Raw genomic sequence first — 13,777 nt, forward strand, 5'->3', positions numbered from 1 at the left:
CTCTGTAGACTGCTTGACACATTTCTCGGTTTCATACGAAGCTGACAGATGCTTTTCATGAAACTGCAGAAGTAATAACAATATTAGTTCAAATAAAAGAAGGAACTTGTTGGAATCACTTGGCGACTTATCAACACAATGTGACTTTGTGTGATTTTCTATTAGCATACCTTGCTTGCTGTGCAGTTCTGTTGTATGCATTCTATTGATTTATTGTTAGAATGTACAGAAGCTTTTAGGGCATGTTATTGTGCAATGTCATGAAGCTGGACTGCATAACCTTGCCATGAAAAGAGGGGTTTGGATAACTTCATGGAGGAGAGGTCTATCATCGGCTACTAGTCGGATGGCTATAGGCCACCTCCAGGCTCAAAGGCAGGATGCCTCTAAGTACCAGTTGCAGGGGAGTAACAGCAGGAGGGAGGACATGCCCTCAACTCCTGCCTGTGGCTTCCAGCAGCATCTGGTGGGCCACTGTGTGAAACAGGATGCTGGACTAGATGGGCCTTGGGCCTGATCCAGCAGGGCTGTTCTTATGTTCAACCAGGGGAGGAGATTTCGGAGTGCAATTTTGTAGCAAACCTCTAATTTACTGTAGTATCCTCATGAAGGTTATGGGTTGACTTTAAGAGCCCACTGATGGCAGCAAACCTTTCTTCCCAAACAGCAACACTGAAGCATCAATGTGGTGGAAGAAAGCTCCTGTGTGCATTATCCAATTCAACACTCCCAATGTACATGGTTCAAATGTAAAAATTCCTACAACAGAATTCTAGCACATCTACTCAGAAGTAAATCCTATTGGTTTAAGTTACCTTGGGTGGCGTACTCAGCCCAATGAAATGGAGTTGGATCTAAGCCATGGTGCATAGCAGTGATAATATTTTTTTAATGCTGTGTGTGCATGTCACAGATACCACCAAAATGTGCACATGTGGCTCCATTATGGTGCTGGAGCTGCATATACTGCCTGTGTGCAGTGTGCACAGCCATCTCCATTATGGTTGCATGCATACAATGGATGGGTTCCGAAGTCATAAGAAACCAAGGCTGAATTATGTTCCATGTAATGTTGCCTAGCCTCAAGAGTATAGGCGCTTCCTTCCCCCTTGAGTCAGAAGAATTCTGTTTCCAACTGTGGTTAGAAACAAACCAAGATTTGACATATGAACAAGTTTTCTTTGGCTTATTCTGAACTGCCTGAAATAAACTGTAGTTTTCAGATCTCAGTTTACTTCAAGCCAGGATTGGTCTGCTTGGACATCATAGCCAATCTTGGTTTATTTCTAACCACAGTTGGAAGCAGATTTCTTTCAGCTTATAGATGGGCAGGGGATGGGGAGGAACATGCAGTTCCAAAGCTAGGAGATATCATGTGGAACTGAGAGCTAACCATGGTTCTGTGGCATCCAAGCTTGCCTGATATTTTCATTTTGATTTGCAAGAAAAATAGGTCACACATTTTAAAAATAAGAATATATTTCTTAACTATTCAAGAGTGGCAGTACTATTTACTTTCTATGGCCCCAAAACATTTGGGGCTATCTGGTGATGAAGGTTTTTGGTGGGGGTTTTTAACCACTATTCACAAACACCAACCTTCCTCTCTCATGTCACACCACACGATTTTAAACTCCCCCTCCATTCAAAGAGCTACTTGCAGTAATGTGCATGTAGGAGGGTTAGGACTCAGGAATATCAATAGAAAACCCATGAGGTTCATGTGCAAGTTCATGCACTTGCATTTGGATTCCATTTATTACCTTCTAGAAAATTCACAGACACATGTATGGTTTTGATATAGCTGTAAAAGATGTAATGTAAACATTCCTATGTAAATCTCATAATTAAAAGAAATTAAAACAAAACTGGATCAGGTTGATTCATGTGGTCTATCAATGGCAATTAGTCAAGATGGTTATGTAGAACCTCCATGTTCAAGGGCAGTATTACCTCTGAATACCATTTGTGGGGGGGGGGAAGCAAAGGGGGCTATTTGCCTACATGTCCCTCCTTCTGGGCTTCCTAAAAGCATCTTGTTGGCCACTGTGGGAAACAGAATGCTGGATATGATGGGCCTTTGGTCTGATCCTGTGGAGTTCTTGTTAGAACATAAAGGTGGTGGTTGTTGCTGGATTTCTGTCCAACCTTTCCACTTATTAGAATGCCCAAGGCATTCCATAAAAAGAACAATACTTGTAAAATAGTAGCTGCCATGACTGCCAGTGATTCATCAACAGGATCATTGCTGAGCCAAGGCAGGGAGCCTTCAGAACAGTTGCCTGCAGGCTTGATGGGTGTACAGGTGGAGGGATCTTGGGAAGTGATTTTTGTTTCTCTCCCCCTTCTGTATAAGTGCCATTCACTGTTAGAAATATGTCCATGCAGGCTGTGCTGCTGCCCAGAAATGTTTTAAAGTAATTGGACAGCAGCCCAGGCACTACACCATTGGCACTGCCTTTGAGTTGCACATTAGAATTAACAGAGGGCTGTGCAGCATGTTGAAAATGAGCCTGTTGAAAGTGAGCTAAGAAGAACAGGGAAGGGAGGGTCTGAGGCCTTAATTGACATCCCTTGTTTGAAAAACTGGGGTGTGCAGGGGTGTAGCTAGGGGAGAGGGGGCCCATGTTCACTCCTCTCCCTGGTGGCCCCTCAGAGTGAGGGAGTTAATGAAGAAAATGGGGAGGGTTGGAGCTAGGAGATACCTGCTCTCGGATAACTCCCAAAAGAACTTTTTTCAGATAATAAGCTAAATCAAATAAATAAATTAATTAAATAATGTAGAAGGTTGAGAGCACAAAGATGGAGTGCAATCCTAAGCAGGTTACTCAGAAGTAAGACCCAAGTTCAGTGGGTCTGCTCCTTAGTAAAAATGTTTCAGATTGCAAACTTAATTATGATTTTCCCCAAAATAAAACAATGTATAAGCAGCCATTCAAATCTTGACATTTACTTCTTACTAGTGCTTGTGCTCTCAGTCCACTTGTGCAAGCATTGTGCTTGTGCAACAAGTGTAAAGTTATAATAATTAAGATTTATAGACTATTATTATAATATAATTAATAATAATTAATAATTAATTAAGAGTAATGGATAGCTTGTTCATTCCTTACAGTATATATGAACTGAGGAAGAGATTTCATACCAAAAGGCTTTTAGACAGCAGGTTTACTGTGAGGCTTTACTACGAGTTCATGGCATAACGGATACCCCAACACAAAAATATGATTTTTTAAAAACTCTGTACATAAGAACATTATAACAGCCCTGTTGATCAGGCCTAAGGCCTACCAAGTTCCAGCATCCTGTTTCACACAGTGGCCCATCAGATGCCTCTGGGAAGCCCACAGGGAAGAGGTGACAGCATGCCCTCTCTCCTGCTGTTTCTACCCTGCAACTTTTATTCAGATGAGTCTTGCCTCTGAGGCTGAAGGTGGCCTATAGCCACCTCCAGAGTAGTAGTCATTGCCCTCCATGAAGTTGTCTAAGCCCCTTTTAAAGCCATCCAAGCTAGTGGCCATCACCACATCCCAAGGCATAAATCGGGCTCGTGGCCATCACCACAAGCTACTGGCCATCACCACATCCCGTGACATAAATTGAGCTAAGTTCCAATAAGGAGAGAGAAACTCAAATCGTGTGTGAGGTGCTCTCTGAAATATTGCATGGACTTCAGGCCATATGTGAATGCACACCCAGCCTCCCAAAGTAAAGTTGGGGTCTGAAAAAGTTTGAGGATGTGAATCATGGGTTATGGAAGCAAGAATAGTCTGGAACAGAAACTTTAGCGGACTATAAGACAGCCCAAATCTTTATGAAGTCACATTAGCACCCAGCACAGAAAACTTAAGGCTGTTGACTACCCATGTATATAACTTTGCAAAGATCTTGTACCTCCTCAAAATCTAGGCACCTCAGTGATGGTGCACTGAACACACCAGCCTCAAAGGCAAAAGCGGTTTTGAACAAATAAGCAAATGAGTAAAAGAGAGACTCAAAAGAATGGCAACAATTCATCAAGCGTAGTTAATTTCCCTGTGGTTGATTGCAGTACGGAACCACTTGCCTCACAATATCACCACAAACTGTTGTGTGAAGAGGTTGTAGATTTCTATTCTATTAAGAGCTATTCACACATTATGTTCAACAGACGTACAAATGTACAGTGTACCCAGGTACAGATCTGTACACAGGTGCTACTATTCCCACGTTATGTTGAACACAAGTTCAGTAGTACCTTTCTATCTGCACCTTATATTTGAGGGACTTCTACCCAGGTTCACTTTTAACACTTTTAAAAATCATTCGCACAAAAATTTATACCTGTGTACGGATGTCTGTGTACATACAACATAATGCCTGGCCAGAGCTTTATTCTCAAAGTAACACTTTCAAGGAGACTCACAGTATCTTGGACAGGAGACAAAATTCTTTTGCACATTAAAATATGTCTTTCATCCATTCCGGGCCCTGCAGACTCTCAAGGGTCCTCATACAATTAATTGCCTTTGGGAGCACACAGGACTGCTGGCAAGCTTGCAACCTACTGCAGATTGCGCAGAGGCACTTGCTGTATCATTCATGGGGCCTCGCTTGCTTGTATTCATATTCTGCCTTTCTGTTTTGGCTAAGACACCCAAGGCAGTTTACAGTTAAAAAAATTAATGTTACAGAAAATTTAAAAAAGCAGAATTGTCTCAGGCTCTTGTTGGTCTTTTCAGGAGCTGATGGTGAGCAGTCCTAGGTCTGAGCTTCTCCTTTTAATCTCCCACAAACATGATGCCTCCAGATAATAATAAACCCACTGATGATTCTATACATCCCAGCAAGTGATCACACAGCCATTCCATACTGCCTTCCTCTTCACCAACGTGGCTGCAAAAAACCGTACATGAATCGTTTGGCTTTTCTTCTTGAACAGGGCTGCACAACTTCGGTACAACATAGTTGTTGGACTACAACTCCCGTCATCCCCAGCCAATAGTCAAGGATGATGGAAGCTGTAGTCCAACACCGGCAAGAGAACCCCAAGTTGTACAGCCCTGTTCTGAAACTTTGTAAAACCAGCAGAAATCACTCAGGTCAATTTTTCAGAACACCTCAGCTCCATAGCACTTTAGAAAAAAATGCCTCACTATGACAATGTGTCCTTTATAATAAGGACATTGAACAGCCAGATTTAATTATACCTCATAACCCTATTCCATATATTTAGGGTGATATTATAGGACCCTTACCTATTGCTTTGTATCGTACCGAGTCTGAAAGGTTACACAAACTCAACAGCAAATTAATCAAATGTCATTTTTAAAAAGATGTATGGTAGCTGTGGGCATTCATTCTTCCCTCTGTTAAAAAAGAGAGCAGATTTTAAAAGCGTAGCATTTTCTAGACTCAGACCCTCTTTCATCTGCAGCAGAGAATTGCTTCTGTTCCATGGCCTGCTGCTGCCCTCTGCCTTGTATCTGGGGAAGCACTGCTACTTCTCATGACAGCATCAGGAGCCATCCTTGATCAATCAAATCTCATTTTCATAACACATGAATCTAAAACTGTCATTAAGCAGATGGATTGTGAAATTCAAAGACTGTAATGCAGAAGTGCGTGTTTTTAAGAAATCAAGAACTCCTGCTTTCCTATATCTCAAAATACATCCACACAGACGCAATAAGCAGGTACAAGAGATCATTATTGTTCACTGCACAACATAAGACTTCCTTGTGCAGTGATAACCACAGCCGTTCAATACTCTTGTAGCGTGTCCTTACATTTTGTTACTTGACATCTCTATTCTTAACTCTGGGCTTTTGCCAGTTGCTTTCACTCTTTTGTTATTTATTCCTTATCCTGTTGCCTTCTCCCTTCTGTTTCTTCTCACCATTATGTTCAACACTGTTATTTTAATCATTGTATTATATTTTAATTTAAAGGGGAGGGGAGACCATTAAAAAAATATATTTCACATGTTGCTGTTTTACTGCCAATTCGTTCCACAAGATATACTTATTAAACTGGATGTTGTTTTGAAATCCCAGGCCACAATGCAACACAAACCTAGATGCATTTATTGCCATGGATTCCATTGCTCTGAGATCAGGTGCTCCCAACCTGTGGTACTCCAGATGTGTGATACTCCCATAATCCCCAGCCACAGAAGTCAATAGCCAGGGATTCTGGGAATTGTAGGCCAACATCTGCGAGCAGGGGTGATGCCGAGCAAACCTGCTTTAAAGCAATTTATTTATTTATTTTATCATATCTTAATACCGCCTGATATGTAAATCTCTAGGCCGAATGCCCCAGCAGCCTTGTCACTACACCACTGGAGCTGCCTTTGAAGTTGTTCAGCTACCCTGGCAGATGCTTCATATCAACACAGCACTGTGCAGAATGTCAGCCCCTGTTCTAACTCTTATGCCATGAATCTGGCTCCATAAAACCCAAACTACATCGGAGTATGGGCAATTGCCTTGTACAGAGTCAGACTATTGGTCCATCTAGCTCAGTTTTATTTACTATTTTTACTTTTATTATTACTACTATTATGTATATACCGCTTTTCAAACATCCCTCCCCCACAAAAAAAAAAAGGTTCTCCTAGAGGTTTACATAGAAAAAGAAGAATGAGAAGATGGTTCCTTGTCCTCAAAGGGATCACAGTCTAAAAAGAAACACAAGGTAGAAGCACTAGCAACAGCCACTGGAGGGGTGTTGTGTTGGGTTTTAACAGGCTCACTTGCTCTCCTCCTACTTAATATAAAGGCGATCACCACTTCGGAAGCTGCCTATTTGCCCAGTTAGCAGGGGAGCCTATGGTGTTCATTGACTGGCAGGGCTTTCCAGAGTTTCAGGCAGAAGTCTTCCCCAGCCCAACCTGGAGATGCCAGGGATTGAACCTGGGACCTTCTGCATGATGCTTTATGACTGACCAATGGCCCAATCCTCTCCTGTTCCCCCCAATATTTGTATTAAACTACAGATTGTGTGTGCAGAGGCACTCTAACCCCCAAAACTTGGGGCCCCAGTCTGTGGCCTCCGTCCGGTGGAAGGGCTTCCAAATGGCCAAAGGGCCTCCTGCAGCCACCCTGCGCCTGTCACATTGCTGCCCCACCATGCCAAACCTCCAGGTTTTTTAAAAATTTCAGCCTCCACACAGCCAAGGGGTGGCTGCTGGGGGGGGGGGTGAGTCAAGCAGTCCTCCCCGCCACCCGCTGGCAGCCGGAGTGAGGGCTGGGCCTGATCGTTCAGCCTAGCAACTCTTACTAACTGCGAGGCATACCTGTGCAGTTGAGAGAGATAGCCACAAGCCCATGGCGTCAACTGTGCAGTCGAGAGACATCACAGGCTTGCAACGATATCTCTCAACTATGCAGACACGCCTCACAGTTAGTAGGACTATAGTCCCTGGGCTGAACGGACAGGCCTAGCACTCACTCCGGCCACCGAGGGAGGATTGCTCGGCTCACCCCTGGCAGCCACCCTCAGCCTGGTGTTATTTCCTGGTGATCTTTTAATCCTGTTATTTCTGATCTGTTAATCCTTGCTTTAGGAACATCCTTAGAAGACAAATTGGTTCAGCAAAGGGTGGACTGAATTCTTTAAAAGCTCAACTCGAGTGTTAAATCCTCTTGTGCTTAACAGTCTCAGCAAATTCCTGCCTCTATTAGGTGGCCACCATTTTGGATAGATGTTGCACGTGCCTGGTAGTCATCCAAGATGGCACCAGTGATGCAATGGCTCAGTCTGCTCAACCACACATAAATATGAAGGAGAATTGTCATAATAAATCAATTTTAAGCAAGCTTATGCTAGTAAGGAATTCAAAATCTGAGATGGGATTTACTAATGGGAAGTACCATTCTGCCCAAATTAGAACTGATTTCCATGTCTGTTCTTACATTTCCAAACTTCCCAATACCATATGCTCTAGTAACATCCTGCCATTTACTGCAGTACACTCGGTTTTATTTGTTCAGTTGTCTTGTTGCTGTCCTTTTGAAGTACTTTGCAGTCCACATAATACAAGCCAGTTTATCTCCGCTGATCAATACAAACAAGTAATCTCCATTTTAAAACTAACAAGGGCAATATGGCTAATTAATTATCAGATGTTCTGCACAGACATTTGCTGAAGACTTGAACTCAAGATCTCTTTTCACAATTTTCCATGCATCAAATACTGTAGTTCTTTCCAGGAGCAACATTTTGAAGGTAAAAAAACTTTTTTCCCCACTATGCATTTTTGTTGGGTAAGCACATGAATGAAAATGTGATCATGAGATAGACATTTTTTAAAAAAAGATTCAATTGAGAAGTTTATTTATTTTGCATGCAAGTGGTATCTGAATATTCAAGTATCAACACATTGTACTAAACTTACAAAGCATTAATAACCTTCTGTTCCTTTCAGTTTTCAGCTGATGCAGTACAATCTAGGGAACTAGTTTTTAAAGAAACAAAACCTGGGGGCCCCAAATCAGTCAATCAATATTTGTACACAACACACTTAGGCCCCAGTTTTAAAAAATACAAACATTTTTTCATAAATAGCATTGAAACCTATGAACCTCACAAGTGCATGCAAATTAAGATCATAATCATAATTGGTTTCAACATGTCAGTCTTCCAAACAAAAACCCATTGCATTTAGGATTATGTGCTAGAAGCTATGTATAGAAGTTTTGATATGCATATATGGCACTGTTCATGTCAATATCAACAAGCCCCTAGTTTCACATATTTACGTAACATTCTCACTGCAATGATTTATGACTTGTTTTTATAATTTGCTATGAGGACTGTAGTGAGCATGCAGAAAAGTTCTTGACTATTACATATTACAGAAGGACACACGTTTTCAAATTATGTTCTCTGTATTTTGATTTACATAAATGATTGGGGTTGTTTTTTTAAGCTGATAGGCTTAATAGCATCACTCTCCATTCTTGCTTCTTGTTTCTAAAACATATAAGGCACATATCTATATATTTTTCTTATGTTATTAAAGGAGTATTTCAAGGATTTATATAGGACTAGGTCTTATCTCCAAATAAAACAATATGGATTGATGAAACCATTAAACCTTTACATTTCTAATAAATTCTTTCATAAGGATTTCTTTACATTGCATAAATATCTGAGAATGGATGTGTATCTTTCATTTTTACATTTTAAAGATGACAAACTAGAATAGTTCCTGTGAGTTTGTAAATAGGAATTTCTGCTTGAGCCTTTTCTCTGTCTTCTGTTGTGGCAAAAAAGCAATATAATGCTGAGTTCTCACAGGATCCAATCTGTTGGCAATTTTCTCATTTTGTCCACATTGTGGCTGACATCCAGAGTACCACTGCAGTGGTGCAGCAATGCCAACATCCATACTGCCACTGCACCATCATGAGTGTGAGGGAAGGAATGATTTTCAATTCTCTCTCCCTTCCCTATCTCTCCCTTCCCTCTGAAGCCCACAGGGCATCATAAAAATATGTCCCTGAGGGTCATACAACCCTCAGGGATGTATTTTTGTGATGCACAGTGAGCTTTAGAGGGAAAGGGGAGATTGTCAACGTTTGCCCCTTCCTCCACTCATACAATGATGACAGTTCTGTACCAGCACAGTGCTAGTCCGGATGTCAGCCTTTGTAACTGTAAAATGTAACACAGTCCACTAAAATGGACATTTTTTAAAAATGTTGCTAAAGTACTGCAGAAGCAAGCTGATGGAGTGTAATGTTGTGGCATACCTCAGATTTCTAAACTACCTAATGAAGCAATCCACCCTGCTCTAAGGATTCCTCCACAAATTCCTTCATTAGAGCACAATCCTTAAAAGGGTGCTATTTAACATCACATTCCAGAGAAAGCTGTTCAGGTGGGAAGTGATAGGAGGGGAGCATTTATATAAGAGACCTTGCTGCATCTAATGAGATAGGCTAACAAAGCGCTCACACATGAAGTTTCTCCATCAAGTTGGTTAGGCTACCTGCCAAGAAAAGGGTGAGCCGCAAAATCTGAAGAGTCAAATATGACTTCAAGTAGGCCATTTTACAAGTAATAGCATTTTGCAGCTTAAATAATAAATGCAGCTTTGTCTATTCACTGCACTATCACCAATGACATCTTACAAAAATGTAGCATACTAATTTAAGATTGTTAATTCAAACCAATCCAGTATAATAAAATATTTATATTTTTCAATTTTAAAAAATCAATTAACATCACACAATGGGTATCTTTACTGCAGCTTGTTAAGACTGGGAAAGGAAGAACAGATATTAGGAAAGGGAGAACTAGTACATAAACCAAGTTATGAATCTGGAGCTGACACCCAGACCAACCTTCCAGCAGTGGGAAAGGAAGATATGCTGGCATAAGGAGGAGCCTCATGCAGCTGTATAACCCTTTGGGACACATTTTCAGGTGACACAGGGCACTTCCAGAGCCAGAACAAATAATCAGAATTCATTCTTCCTGTTGCACACTTGAGGCTGCACGGCCACAGCAGTAGTGGGAAAGCTCTCCCTCATGCCAGTGTGCCTTCCTTTCCTGCTACCAGAAGGTTAATCTGGATGCCAAATAGTTGATCTTCCAGGCTCACTTATGTGTCAGTCATTGGTCAAAACAACATTCTTCTCCTCAGGCAAGGGTGTAGCTATAATTGAGCAGATGGGTTCAGAGAACCCGGCTTCCCAGCTCCTGGGGGCAGCTCCCCAGATCCACCCATCCCTATTTTCTTCATTATCTCCCTCACTCCAAGGTGCTGCCTGGGAGAGGGGCGAACAAGGGCCCCCTCCCTGCTAGCTACGCCCCTGCCCTCAGGTGCATAATTTGCATGCTTGATAGTTATTGTATTGAGAAGGCTGTAACTTAGAAATCTGGGATATATTTCTGTACGGGAAGAATGGGCTTCCATATTGCATTGAAAGAATTCCTTGTTTAGCAAAGTAAATAACCTAAACACAATACTTGAAAGTAACTAATTACACTTTACCAGCATCTTCAGTGAAGCATATCAACAGCAATGTCTGTCCCATGGCACTATGATAGTACTTATTCTGGTGACGCAATGACCAGGTATGCTGGTGTCTGTTTGGAGCCAGAATGCCCACTTCAGGCAATTAGCACCAAGCTTTCAAACCATTTCATAAGCATAAAGAGAGAAGAAGAAAAAATGGAACAAAATCACTTAAGGACCCTCCAGATTATTCCATTCTTCCATTTGTTTTCCTACAGTACCCTATTTGGACCTGTTTCCCTTTCCCTTTTGGCAAAACAATGCTTTATTAATCCTGGAAGCAATTTATAAAACAAAGCCACTAACCAGTTATCAGAACTTCACTTGAATGAATGTAAGTGTACTAATGACTGGTTAGGAATAGAACCACAGGAATTTCCCAGTGCCTCTGATCAATGCTTTTATGTAAAACTAGTCTTGGGAAACAAGCCATTCCATAGCATGTATGACCTTAGACAGGATTCATGCCCTAACATTTATTCTTTCGTTGCATAGAAAGTGCCACCCATTCTCAGCCTATGATTCCGCATCCCTGCTGTGCAAGTGTGCAGAGGAATCAGTGTGATCTATGTGTAGATGCTGTGCAGCTTTTGTACTGTAAACTGGAGCCTGAATGAGACTCCCCACAAAAAGCCTAATAAAAAACATGTATATCCGCTGCAGTGCTACAGAAACAGAGCTTTCTACCAAGAAGTAAAACTTAATGTTTATGCTAGATAAAATATTCTAAAAATTTATTCCTTTCCACATCCATTTCTTCAGTTTCCAACTCATACTGTTTCATGGCAACAAAATATCGGACAAAGGTGTCTCCTAGTGCTTCCCTAATACACTCATCTTCCTGAAGTGCAACAAGAGCATCTTCCAGTTTCAGAGGGATCGTTGCAGCTTTGAAATGAGCAGTGTTCTGGATATCCTCTGATGCCTCCTGGAAGCTAAGGCCTCTCTTTATGCCATCCAAACCAGCAGCAATCATCGCAGACAGCACCAAGTAAGGATTGGCTGTTGCCGAGCCTAGCTTGTTCTCTATCCGAGTTCCTTTTTCGCCATGACTCTTGATGTTAAAAGCACAGCTGTTATCATTCCATGCCCACTTGGCATTCACAGCCTCCTTTGAATCCTTGCTGTATGCACTGAAGCGCTTACGGCAGCCAACGGTTGGAGCCATCAGACAGCTGAGAGCTGCAGAATGCACCAAAAGTCCAGCAAGCCAATTCTTCCCGATGTCGGTGAACTCCGAGGGTCCAGAGGCAGAAGAAAACAAATTGTTCTGCCCAGAGCTATCCCAAAGGCTATGTGACAGAATGCCAGAGTTGCAAAATCCATCCTCAGTGAAAAAGCTGACAATGTAGTTGTACTTTTTGGCCACTTCTTTGATGCCTGTTCGGAAAGTGAAGGCACTGTCCGCTGCACCTATGCCAAACTCTGGGTGGAAAGAGACCTCCATTTGCCCAGGCCCTGTGGAAGAAGAGAAGCTCTCGATGTTTGCCCCAGCGTGATACATCCCATCAATAAGTTCCTGAATGAATGGCTGGTCATGATTGTTGAGGATGGTTGCGGCAGGAAAAGAGATGGTCTTGGAATTTACAATTTCAGCAACACTGTAAATACAAAACTCGTAAGTGAAGGCAGAAGACAGTGCAAAGCCATTGTCCTGGAGCTGGCTCAGCTGCCGTTTGGCAATGTGCCTGGGAGAAGTCAATAGAGGGTTGCCCGTTACAGTGAAGGAATCGCATATCACTCGTGCAGTTTGTTCAGTCCACGGCAGAACTCGAAAGGTTGATAAATCAGGGCTCAGGATTATGTCACAGTTGAAATTGCTTGCACTTATCTGGTTTATTTCATTATCCTTTGGATTGAGAGTCAGTTCAAGATAGCCCCTGGGCATGGAAACACCATGGATTGCATTGGCCTAAACACAGAGGAGAATTAAAGAATGAATCCTTTCAATATTTGCATTTTGCAATAATAATGTATAACGATGATTTATAACTGTGGTAAGAGTATGCACCCCTACTTGCTGAAGAAGGCTTCAAGAATTTGAGGTCTCAGCAATGTGCCATATAAGGGTCTCTCTCTCTCTCTCTCTCTCTCTCTCTCTCTCTCTCTCTCTCTCTAAGGACTCTGGGTCAGGTTGAGCATGTACAGCAGGACTTTAACATCTTATCTTTGAACAGTTGCATGTGTGCACAAGTGCACGCACACACTTAGTGGGGAAAGGGAATCAAAAGTCCAACTATGACTGGGTGGTTCTCTGGATTCTGGATTATTTATTTGAGCTCATCAATAAGTAACCAACTAGGACAAAATTGTGTGGAAGGTACCATCAAGCACTGGTGCCTCAAGACCTCTGTGTGTGTCTGAGAGAGGGTGCCAAATGCCGTCCTTGTGCACCCTTCTCCTCACTTTCCTTTTTTAAAGCAGGAGCAGGACAGCAGGGCATCCTGCTGCCTCACTGCCACCTCAGTAATCTGCTGCCTGAGGTCACCTCGCCTCATGGAAGGGCCACCCTTGCCATCAAGAGACCATTCTTGGCTGACTATGATGGAGATCACGATGGAAAAGGACGTATTATCCAAGGTACATAGGCCTAAATCCCTAGAGGTTTATGCGTTAAACCTGTTACTTTGAATCATGCCTAGAACACTTTAGGAAGTCAGTGCAGATGCTGAAGGTTGGATTGGATGTCTTGAGGCCTGCCACTGCCATGAGATGGGCCACTGTGTTTTGCACCAGATGAAGCTTCTAAATAGCCCTGTGGGTGGC

At 42.2% G+C, this 13,777-nt stretch overlaps 1 protein-coding gene across 1 annotated transcript in view; it reads right to left on the reverse strand.

Moving 5' to 3' along the window:
- Window positions 1-11,723: 11,723 nt before the first annotated feature.
- Window positions 11,724-13,777, reverse strand: part of LGSN (lengsin, lens protein with glutamine synthetase domain) — a 28,193-nt gene continuing 26,139 nt past the window's right edge. Inside the window, exon 5 of the mRNA XM_053279361.1 lies at window positions 11,724-12,923. Coding sequence (XP_053135336.1) covers window positions 11,724-12,923 — 1,200 coding nt within the window. The remainder of the gene's footprint in view (window positions 12,924-13,777) is intronic.

This window comes from Hemicordylus capensis, chromosome 1 (genome assembly GCF_027244095.1).
Source record: "Hemicordylus capensis ecotype Gifberg chromosome 1, rHemCap1.1.pri, whole genome shotgun sequence".
NCBI classification, from domain to species: domain Eukaryota; kingdom Metazoa; phylum Chordata; class Lepidosauria; order Squamata; family Cordylidae; genus Hemicordylus; species Hemicordylus capensis.